The following is a 12,131-nucleotide window of genomic DNA, read 5'->3' on the forward strand; positions in this document are numbered from 1 at the left end:
TTCAGTTTGTGTTTTATTTGCGTGATGATCATGAACATCATTTCATAAATTCTCAGTTTAGCTGTGTATTATTTATTTACTAATTCATTCTACGGTATACTGCTACATTTTATACATTTCCTAGGAGTATTTATAGAATTGTTGTATAGAGTTTTATACAATGACTAGGAAATGTATGAAATGGTGAACGATAGATTGCATATTATATACTTTGCCAAAACAAACCCGGTATTTCATGGAATGACAATGATTCTATTTAATCACTGAATTGTATATATTTCCGGTAACATATACAATAGCAGAGTAAGTATGCAGATCTATGGAGTTGCAATAGTAAGTACTTAGATAGGTAGGTACAATGTCAATACCTCGATCAATACCTTATTTTATTACATACCTACCTACCTACTGTCTACTAGATCGGGTCATAGGTAGGTCGTCATAATATCTATTGTTTGTCGATTTCACTATGCAGGTAGGTACCTACCATTAGCATTCAAATTTGTGCGCTTTAGCATTTAAATTAAATGGTATGTACATTAATTAATCCACTTACAAAAAAATATTATTCATATTATTAGCACATACATTAGTTATCATTATTCATCATTCAAGGTAAATGGACGCTAGTGGTAGGTAGACACTTACTTCGATATTTCATTTTAATACAAAGTAAAACCGGCTTTCCGTCGAGTTTCCATTTAATTTTATTCAGACTAACAAACGTACCTAATAATTAGGTAGGTACTTTAAGTGTTCTATCCGCGTAATTATATCAAATTATACCAAGGTAGGTATATACCCATCCTTATGAAGAGAATATGTTAGGAAGGTCCATGTTTGCAGTTTAAAGTTTTATTGAACGAAAAATAAAAAACCGGCCACGTGCGAGTCGGGCCTCGCTCTTTTAGGATTCCGTACATAGGTAGTTATGTTAACAAAGTAGGTACTTTACTGTGAATTGTTTTTCGGTATTTGTTGTTAAAGTACAGTTGGTATATGCTACATAGGTACCATACATAGTACATGATGGTAATTTTCACATTTCTAACTAGTTTAGTTTTGAGTTAGAACCCGTTACAAAAATGATCTAAAACTGACAACTTTGACGGCCCCCCATTTTTTATTTATTAAGGGGGTTCCGTGCTTGGATATTTTTTCCGACATTTTGCACGATAAATCAAAAACTATTATGTACCTATAAAAATAAATACAAACCTGTTTTAGAATGTATCTAGGTACATCTAAAGCCCTTTCATTTCATACCCCATTTGGTACCTATAGTTATCTTACTTTGAAAATTTAAACACATTTTAATTTTTAAGGGTTCCGTACCTCAAAAGGAGAAACGGAACCCGTATAGGATCAGTTTGTTGTCTGTCTGTCTGTCTGTCTGTCTGTCCATCCGTTCGTCCGTCCGTCCGTCCGTCGTGTCTGTCAAGAAAACCTATAGGGTAGGTACTTCCCGTTGACCTAGAATCATGAAATTTGGCAGGTAGGTAGGTCTTATAGCACAAGTAAAGGAATAAATCCAAAAACCGCATTTCATTCCTAAATCATGGTGATCCCTCGGGATTGTTGAAGAATCATCTCTTTATCAAATGATTTTACGACATTTGGTACAGAGACACCTCGCATCCCAGGGACGGGGCTACCTACCTCCGGATAGGCTACGTTTGTCCTGGAAAATCAAAAGTTCTCACAGGATTTTTAAAAACATAAATCCATGCAGGCGAAGCCGCGGGTGTCATTTAGTATCGAATAAAGATTCCTCTATCAGAATAATTTTACTGTCGGATGAATACAATAACAATTATATTAGGTAGTTTATTAACTTAAATAAAGGTTGGTGCCGATCTATTACCTAGTTGTTTAGGTAGGTACATAAATTCAATATGTCACACTAATATTATAAAGGCGAAAGTTTGTATGTGTGTGTGTGTGTGTGTGTGTGTGTGTGTGTGTGTGTGTGTGTGTGTGTGTGTGTGTGTGTGTGTGTGTGTGAGTGTGTGTGTGTGAGTGTGAGTGTGTGTGTGTGTGTGTGTGTGTGTGTGTGTGTGTGTGTGTGTGTGTGTGTGTGTGTGTGTGTATGTATGTTTGTTACTCCTTCACGCAAAAACTACTGGACGGATTGGGCTGAAATTTAGAATGGAGATAGATTATACCCTGGATTAGCACATAGGCTACTTTTTATCCCGGAAAATCAAAGAGTTCCCACGGGAATTTTAAAAAACCTACATCCACGCGAACTAAGTCGCGGGTATCAGCTAATATTTGAATAAAAGGGAAAGGTGACTGACTGACTGACTGATCTAAAACTCACGCTTCAAATTCCTGAAAAAGTTTTATCTGAAAACTATAAAAATATCGATTACAATTGCAAGTAAGTGTAAAACAATCTTTACTGCACTTAGATTTTTGATCTTAAGGCAAGCGGCTATAGTTTTAGTGGTCATGTCCTTTCACGGCACAGGTGGTGTGAATGAAGTCACATGCAAAAACGTATGTCCGCAGAATAAGATAACTCATATCAATCGTTAATAGATAAAACTTTTCTTTATAATTTATAGAGTGGTCGTAAAACAGCGTAGCGGTTAGATTAATAAAATTTGACGGCTGTCATTCTACTAATATAGAGCCACTTAGGCTTTTATCAATATCTATCTACCTACTCAACGGCAGTCAACTATAATCTAAGCTTTATTTACATATCATTTAAGCTAATTTTTGATTACTTGTACCCTTTCATAGTCAAATGTCTCTTTGATATTTGAAATAAATGTTAAGTAAATATAATAGGTAGGTACTAGGTATGAGATATTTACGACGTGATCTTTAAATATTATTTAAAGTCCATTATGGTTTGATTTTAACCATTTTTAGGGTTCCGTACCTCAAAAGGAAAAACGGAACCCTTATAGACCCTTTGTTGTCTGTCTGTCTGTCTGTCTGTCTGTTCGTGTGTCCGTTTGTCCGTCCGTCCGTCCGTCCGTCCGTCCGTCCGTCCGTCCGTCCGTCCGCCCGTCGTGTCTGTCAAGAAAACCTATTGGGTAGGTACTTCCCGTTGACCTAAAATCATGAAATTTGGCAGGTAGGTCCCTAAGTCTTATAGCACAAGTAAAGGAATAAATCCGAAAACCGTGAATTTGTAGTTACATCATTACAAAAATTTAAATGTGTTTCAATTTTCAAAGTAAGATAACTATACCGAGTGGGGTAGGTAGGTAGGTAGGTATCATATGAAAGGGCTTTACCTGTATACCTATTCCTAAACAGATTTTTATTTATTGTTATGCTTAATAGTTTTTGATTTATCGTGCAAAATGTCGGAAAAATTACCTGATTACGGAACCCTCGGTGCGCGAGTCTGACTCGCACTTGGCCGATTTTTGTTTTGATATTATCCTATTACCTTCTTTAAGGAGATCCTACCTATAGAATAGGTATTCATTAGATAAGTGGGTAAAGTTAATTTGACAAACGTTTCCAGGTTAGGTACCATTTTAGACGTTTCTTAAACTTAGAAGAAATTTGACAAGATAAGTTTAAAAAATAATTCAATTTTCAGTCTTAAAAAATAATTATTTTAATTGTCAGTCAAAAAAAAACTTTTATTTAATTTTCGGAGTAGGTAGATAGGTACCTACCTACCTATCTACTCGGTCAGTGGAATTTCGCCTTTCAAAGAGAATGAGATAAAGTTTAATAGTAAGTAGGTACCTACCTAGGTACCTACCTAAGTAAGACCCCAAGCGTGACTAGCGCATTTTTTTTTGTTTAAATATAAAAAAAATTAAAGAAAAAAGGAAAATAAATTTATATATATATTTTTTTTCTCATTTAAAGAGCTGGGTCACTAGTGTGACCATGTGGCTCTGGTAAAAGCATCTTTTGAATGAAAATAATTCAGATGAAATCCTAACCTATGCATAGATGGGTGCCATATCTACCAATTATTATTTAGGTCTTGTTTCAAATCTACCTACTGTTTATATTATGTTTTTCCACAATAAAATATCTGGAAATAAAATGAAAACTTTTGGAATAAAATAAAAAACATAAGTAATGTTGTCATTTAGAATCACTGTTTAAAAGTCAAGTAAGTAAAGAAAAAATATGTTGGTACCTAATTAGGTACCCATAACTAGGTTTTTACCTAAGCTTTTCAACACTTACCTATAGTAGGTAGGTACAAGTGTCACAACTTTACTAGGTTAGGTACTCTTATTCTTTTCTGCCTGATTTACTTACCTATTTCACAAATTTTCACGTTTTGGAGGACCCTAAAATTGGAGGCCCGTAAACCTTCATTTGTCGGGGGTGTTAAAATTTTTAATTTACACTCATAACAAATTGACGATACCTACCTAAGTTAAAACTTGTTTCCCTTATAATGATAACAGTGTAGGTAATTATAAAACTGTATAGGGAAAGACCTCGAAGTTTGTTAATCATCAATTTTGAAGGTTAAAAAAATATATCAGCTTACATAAATAAATAAATAATGAATTAATGGTTAGGAATTCCAATGCTGAGTGCACTCTTGTGTTCATTAACATGCAATCAATATAAAAAAATATACCTACCAACGTATAAGTACTTACCAACTTACCTAACTAGTTTCAGTTACAAAGATTTCACTGCTTTCAGTTACAAAGATTTAACTAGGGTGTTAGCTCTTTTACATTATGATACCTAGAGATGATTATGATCGCTAATAGGTACCACTACCTACTAGGTAGGTAGGTATTATAAAATAGGAAGGATATTACTCCTAATTGACAAAAAAATGTCTGTTTATATGTTTGTGTGTAGCACGCAAAAACCAGTGCATGGATTTATCATTCACCGTTATTCTTATTACACAGAGATAGGCACCTACTAGGTAATAGGTAATAATAGTTATTATAATTATATTTTTATCTTTATTTATTATCTTTATTTGTACCACCAATATTGAACTTTATCAGCCTTAAAAATAACAAGTGTAAATAAAAAAATTATAACACCCCCGACAAGTGAAGGTTACAGTAACTAGAAAAGAGCTGATAACTTTCAAACGGCTGAACCGATTTTCTTGGATTATAGCTAAGAACACTCTCGATCAAGCCACCTTTCAAACAAAAAAAAAACTAAATTAAAATCGGTTAATTAGTTTAGGCGCTACGGTGCCACAGACAGATACACAGATACACACGTCAAACTTATAACACCCCTCTTTTTGGGTCGGGGGTTAAAAAGGTAGGTAGGGGAGATTGGTTACGGCTGTGACAAAATTTGATCGCTCATAAAATCTCTAGTGTACCAGTTAGTTTCACGTAAGGTGCCGATTTAAATTCGAGTGTAGAGAGGCACAATAATTAACTCACAGAAATGGATTTAAAAAAAAACATTTTGTCACAACCGACCTTCCGGCTGGGGTGGTTCTGACAGTGATTGGGAATGGTTGTGACATGTGTAAAATATGCACCAAAATGATGCATCTCAACTTTGAATATTTTAGCAGTCTTTAGGTAATATCTAGGTATAGATAGGTAACTAAGGAAACAACAGCATAGCTTTGAAGGTGCCTACTTAGTTAAACTTAAATAACGGTTTTGTTTGATAACAATAAACTCAACTGGTAGGTATTGGCATCTGTAGGTGGGTAACAACAATAAATCAAACTGAAAATACTTAATAATCTAACTTTTACATACCAAGACGAAGGACTTAGTCTACCTACATGATGAATCTTTTCTCACTGGGTTTTAAATATATCTTATCTAGTAACCTGTGATTTAAACCTAGGTAGGTAAATACTTATTTACTTATTTGACATTTTTTCCAGACTCTACGTGAAGGTTAGTAGAGGTTAATATAGGACATAATATTGTAAACAAAATCAAAAACGGAAACTCTACCTACCTACCTAAAGACCTGTTTTCTACTAGGTAAATCTATAAATTTTTCATTTCTCTGGTAATTTAAATAGGAACTTTCCGGAAAACTATGTCAGCTATATACCTACCTACCTATATTTTATTGTTTACTAGGTAGGTATTAATTTTAAAATAACTACCAACTTATTAATTTTTTGTTACAAATAATACCTAAAACTCTGATGACTAATGTAGAGCCAAATAAAATTGTTAATCATTTCTTATTATTATGAAAATCACAGATCTTACTTAGAATTCTTCGTTACTTAGTTAATAACAAACAATATACCTACGAGTAGGTAATATTATGAGGTCTTTTTTCTCTCTTACTCAATTAACTCTTAATGAAATTCTCAATGATAATGATAACTCTCAATGAAAACTCTTACCCAATTTTTGTTATTTTGCATCTGCCTACACGCGCGCAGGTAAAACCATTTCAAACTATTCGAAACGGTACACCACAAATTGTATTGCATCCCTAAGTATTAACTTACTAAGTACACCTACCTACTACCGCACATTTTCCTCCTAAAGCTCGGACGGCTCTAGTCGTATCACTGCACTGTTTACTCACCGAGGGCAAAATGTAGAGCTCACTTTTTGTATGCGAAAATAACGCTAACTGAATCATTCCCGTCGCGATTTTCCAAACGGGCGTAAAACTAAAACATGGGTAATAACACGAACGGCGAATTTTCCTAAGTTTTCACAATTTTCAAGTGGTGTGATGTGCTGTGCTGTGGAGGGTGGTCGTATGTCGAGAGGCAGAGGTAGAGGTAGGGTAAGTACCGATGGAGACGCGTCGGACGCAGGCGGGCTTGACTCGCGGCATGGTGAGTCGCAGCGGAGCGGCGCCGAGGGTCAGAGCCGGCGCATGGCAGGGCTGGGGCGGCTGGCGCTCGGGCGGCGGATCACTCGCGCGGAGCCGCACTCGGCTCGGTCGGCGTGCGGAGTCGGAGTGCAAGCGATCGCACGGTGCGGCCGGGCGCACCTCTCGCCATCTGAAGCGGGACTGAGCGCTCGGCGGCGGCGGGCGGCGCGCGGGTGTCGCGCGCGCGCACCAGGTATACGGTTATGACAGGGAGGCGGGGCCGCGCCCGGCTCATAAATCAAACTTCGCCCATTCGCACGCGCCGCACTCCACTCCCTCCTCCATATTCCATATTCGGGGCGGAGCATATTTTCATAATCATAACGCCTCATATTCATAAAGTGACATGTGTTCGAGTCCGGCGCGAGGAGCGGTGGGCGGCGCCGACGCCCGCTAGATGGCGGTGGCCGCGCGCCCCACGAAGCCTCCCACATTCGCTAATTGAAGCTACACTTTGTAAGTTATAATCCTTTGTTTGTCAATTGCTATATTGGTTAACTATCATTGTAGGTAGTAGTATTAATATTTGTTTCAATCTAACTTTAGATTGCATGAACATTAAAAAAAAATGTATTTTTGTCACAAGTTAGGTAAATTACCTAGTAGGTATACATATTTACATAAAAAACCCCGCTCACTTCACTCGTGAGCATGTAGATATTTGCTTAAAAAATAAAGGTAAAAATGTTTAAACTTAATTTTCTTAATCCTAACCGACCCACTATCCACCTACCTAAAATTTTTTAATAAGTTTTCTTAATAGGTAAGTGAGTAAGTAGGTACAAAGTTTTAAGCATGTCAGAGCCTATAAATAACAGTATATTCGATTAATCGTGAAAATCCCTCAATATTTCCCTGACTCATCATAGCTCAATAACAAAAAGAGCTGTAACGAATCCTTCGACATTGACATCCGTAACTAGGTGCATTCGAGCAACCGATTTAATTTTTAAAACTGCGTTCGTTATCAAAAAATGGAGGTCGGGAGTCGTGTCGAGAGCTTTGTGTGTTTAAATTAAAATAGAAGCAGGGTCGTAGCCAGGGGGGTATTTAGGAGAAGGTTGCTATTATTGAACTAGGTACTTAGGTAGTAAGTAGGTACGTACTTAACTTTACAACTTAAAAGTGACTAATAATATGATAGATTAAATAAAACCAACTATTTACCAACCATTATTACCAACTATTATTCACAAACATACAGCTATTTAATAACAAAACAAATCACAGTTTTTCGAGATAAGATTTCCTAAATCAATAGCCTACTTAAAACTGTTTCTTTAGCAGTTGCCTTCTTTGGACCACGGTCGCCTTGATTGGACCTCTAAGTTGCCATCAAAAATGCCTTGGGCAATGCAGTTCCACCCTTATTTGATTAAAGACTGTTAAAATTTTTAAAGTTTCCATACTTCAGTACTTAATTTATTATATTAACTAAGTAGTTTTTAGCAATAAAAGTTATTTTACATCATTTTAATGTAGTTTTTAAACATGCCACAACCAACCCCAATCACTGTCACAACTGTCCCTGATATGGGGTCGGTTGTGACAAAAGGATATTTTTTATGGAATCTGTTATTGTGAGTTAATTATTTTGCCTAGGTAGGTATAAAATTTTAGTAAGTACTTATTCATTATACCTAAGTAGAGACAAATAGGTAGGTACTTACCTACATTGTATTCTAATGTACCTATCTAATCAGCTGCACCTTTTCTCCAGCTAAGTACTTAACTGGTAGGTATACCTATCTACCTACCTAGTACCTACCTATTAGAAAATTTATGGGCGAGCAAATGAAATTTGTCACAACCGTGAGTAGGTCCTAACTCCTACTTGCCTACCCAGTCTCCCCTACCTACTTACTCAAATTAGAAAAAAAATATCCGCATTATCTACTTAAGTCCTACCTAGGTACCTATTTATAATAATATGTTCTCACTTCTCTAACCCCCCGAATATTTTTTTGACTACGTCCTCGATTTTACTAGGTAAGTATATCTACCTAATGTCCTCCCTACGTACCTACCTAGTTAAATATCTATGGTCGGGTCTGATATGAAAGTGGCCAGTCACTGCATCCTGTTCGCTGATGCCAGCCGGTAGACTCCCTGGCGATATCCACTTAGACGCGCTTCTTAATTTTTTTAATTAAGTAGGTGGGCAGGTAAGTAATCATACCTACTACGTAATTTTTTAATGCCTCTACTTTGGTTTAATGCCACACGTCATGTTCATTGTGGACAGCAGATGGGAAGATAATATTAGCTAGGTAGGTATGTTTATTCAAAATGGAGTTGTATTTTTTTTTAATATCAGTCTACGTAGGACCTACCTATTCTGAACCATAAAATGTTTATTGCATATTTAGCTAGGACTTAGGAGTTAGGGAGCACCCTACAAGTATTTATTGTTTAGAATGTACCTACCTATAGGTAGAGAACTATTAAAATTGTCCATTCCATGTAATTAGCCAGCGCCATGTTGTTGTTTTTAACCTCAGTTGACTAAATAATTCCTGTTTATGATGACACCTAATCCCATATGAATTAATGCGAGTTCCCTGAACGGCAGTATCGGGAGGTGTTATTTCAGATCCATCAGAGCGGCTGTTAAACAGAAATAGCTCAGTAACACAAGTCACATTCGATTTAAATACACAAATTTTTGAAAACGTCTGTTTATTTAAGCTAAAGCACGCGTCGCTCGCCGGCTCCTGTTCAATGTGAACGGTGTTTTGTCTATTAATTTTATTTATTTTAACATTATGTAACATACCTTGAAGTTTATGCCTGCCTTAGTACTTACTTAACTAAGGAAATTACAGGATGGTGGCGTTTAAAAGAGAACCACTGAACCATTGCCACTTTTACGGATACTGATATTGATAAAGGTACCTACCTATTAGATAGCTACTTAGGTACCCAACAAAACTCCAGATATAGATAGGTAGGTACTAGGTAGGCAAAAGTCATACAATTGTATTTTAATAAGTGAAGAGCTACTTGCTTTACGCACCCTTTACCTACGTAGGCCTACCTACTTAGATAGCTTGCTACAAAAATGAAGGCCCTTTACCAAAGTTGATATTAAATTGTTAAAAATTAGGTCAAGAGTTTTGTATTAAATTATAATAGAAAATTATTTATGGCTTAAGTAAAGGTAGTAAATGTAAATATAAGTGAATTTATCATAAATGAAAACAAATCCGTTGGCTCTACATTAAAAGTTAATCATGCTTTTCACGCAGGTAGGTAGATAGGTGTAACAGCTATAATCAAATGGAAAATACGATTATACTGGCTGAGTATTCGGTATGGGAAAACGAGGGTAGTATTTTTTTTAAATTGATCGTCAAATTTATTATGGCGTTCGCATGAAATGACCGGTGGGCCGGCAGCGAGCGGCGATGGCCGGCCGAGCAGTGCGGACGCGTTCATAAATTTGAATATGGAAGTGAGTTCTAATGGCGTCGCTGTTTATTTTTACTGCACCCCCAGAGCTGTACGGGCGAATGCGACGCCGAATTTATTTCCATGCATTTTAATATCTCCCTCTGAATAGCTATTGCCATTTTCGCGCCGTTTTATTGTGGCTTCTATAGGTACCTATCTTGTACGGATAGGAACGTTGTTCTGTAGGCGCTTTACGATCGGACGCGATGAACAATATTGGTAGACGAAGCCTCGTAAGGTCGGAATATCGAGTGTAATTAGTGCCGAGCCGACGAAGACGGGGCGATTATTGACGCAACAGTAATGAGAGGGTTAGTGCGTAGGTACGGCAATCATGTAATTTTTCTGCTTTATGAAGCGGTTCCGTAAAGGAATGTGCGAGTGAAGGATGTCAAAATTAAGCCATTAAAATCGGACGTTGATCGACGTCCAAGAAGGTTGCGAAGGGCACGCACCGCGGAAGCGCACGCAGCAGCGGCGTTCACACGAAAGTGCGACGTGCGACGCGTCGGGGCGCGGGTCGCTGAACGAGCCGAATTCTGGCGGGCTTCCCTCTACATTGACATAGCTTAGCGCCTTGTTACTATTTGTTCGCGCGACCTCTAAAGGGTTATTGTCGTTGCTTTGCAATCAAAATCTGATAGGTACATTTCTGTAGGCTTACCCACCTCATCGATATCACTTCTCTAGGTCTACAATTATTTAAGTAGGTACTATCATCCTATTTCACTTTAATTTTTCAATTCTGATTTGATGTATCGTACCTACTTATTGATTTTATAATCTTATCTTAGGTAGGTATGTAGTAGGTATCTTTGAGCCGATTATGCAAAAATTTTACCAGTGTTCTCACCACCAAAGAAGTTAAGTAGGTACTTAGGTAGATAATTAAGTTATGGGAGCTTCATATTTGTGCCTTTTGGCATGGAGACCTTAGGCTGTGGGGCCCGGGGGCTCAAGCTCTTTTTGATGTAATTTTGAAAACGTTATCGAGTCAACCGGGGCCCCCGAGAGCTGGCAGCTACCTTGGGCAAAAAATTAGTTTGGTCATCCAAAGGGGTACTTACCTAATGCTGCCAGCATCTTGGGTACAATGCCTCGCTGCGGTGGTCTCGATGAGGTTTTAGATTTAATTTATTTTTATTTAATTTAATTATTTTTAGTTTTAATTTAGGTGTAAGTTTATTTTATAAAAAAAAACTCATATGTTGATATGTAATAAATAAATTGAATTTCAAAAAAAAAATTAAGTTAGGTATGTCGTTTAATATTTTTTGCACCAAGCTCCTTAGCCTCAGGGTCTCAGCTGCAAATGGTATAAATATCTAGTACAAAATAGAACCTGCGAATACTACTTACTTACCTACTTAGGTACCTATTGAATTTAATTTACTAGGTACTCAATTTTTCAATTAATTATGTACGCTCTATATACCTACCTACCTACTTATAGGTAATAGGTAGGTAGTAGGTACCTACCTAGGTACCTAAAGTAGGTAAGTGGACGACCATGTCGTGAACGACCAGTGGTGTCTCAAAAGTAATTTGAATATCTACTTATCTATTTGAAAGATAAACAATTTAAAATACACTACTTGTACTTTTTTTATTTGTGCAATTGAATAAGTGTACCTACCTATAACTAGGTTTTTAATGGGTGTCATAAATTATTTATCTAAGTAGGTAGGTAAGTAGGTACCTAGATACTTAATTAGTACCTACTTATCTACCTATGCAGTTTATAGGTTAAATATCAACAATTTTTGATGGCAGTGAAGCGACTTGATGTTTCACTCATCATCATAAGTACCTAATATGTATAAGTTGGTAGGTACCTATACTTAGGTAGATCCTACCTTACCTAAGTTACTTGTTTTTTAAAT

At 36.7% G+C, this 12,131-nt stretch overlaps 2 protein-coding genes and 1 long non-coding RNA gene across 8 annotated transcripts in view; 1 reads left to right on the forward strand and 2 right to left on the reverse strand.

Annotated features, from left to right (window-relative positions):
- LOC123867609 overlaps positions 1 to 2,254 on the forward strand; it is an 18,228-nt gene extending 15,974 nt beyond the window's left edge. The window contains exon 4 of the long non-coding RNA XR_006796455.1: positions 2,183 to 2,254. This is a non-coding gene — a long non-coding RNA (uncharacterized LOC123867609). The remainder of the gene's footprint in view (positions 1 to 2,182) is intronic.
- Positions 1 to 6,919, reverse strand: part of LOC123867505 (homeotic protein spalt-major-like) — a 35,339-nt gene extending 28,420 nt beyond the window's left edge. For 2 of the 5 annotated variants that reach the window (XM_045909571.1, XM_045909562.1), the window contains exon 1: positions 6,714 to 6,919. In XM_045909571.1, the coding sequence (XP_045765527.1) occupies positions 6,714 to 6,756 (43 nt within the window). In that variant the 5' untranslated portion in view covers positions 6,757 to 6,919. The remainder of the gene's footprint in view (positions 1 to 6,713) is intronic. The other 3 variants (XM_045909594.1, XM_045909586.1, XM_045909580.1) reach the window with 2 other exon arrangements.
- The window catches only part of LOC123867552, a 21,807-nt gene that overhangs the window by 3,390 nt on the left and 6,286 nt on the right, over positions 1 to 12,131 (reverse strand). The window contains exon 2 of one of the 2 annotated variants that reach the window (XM_045909649.1): positions 5,198 to 5,203. The gene's annotated coding sequence lies outside the window, so the exon portion shown is untranslated. Of the gene's footprint in view, positions 1 to 1,174; positions 1,188 to 5,197; positions 5,204 to 12,131 lie in introns of those variants that run through there. The other variant, XM_045909641.1, reaches the window with a different exon arrangement.

Source organism: Maniola jurtina, chromosome 1, assembly GCF_905333055.1.
Source record: "Maniola jurtina chromosome 1, ilManJurt1.1, whole genome shotgun sequence".
Taxonomy (NCBI): domain Eukaryota; kingdom Metazoa; phylum Arthropoda; class Insecta; order Lepidoptera; family Nymphalidae; genus Maniola; species Maniola jurtina.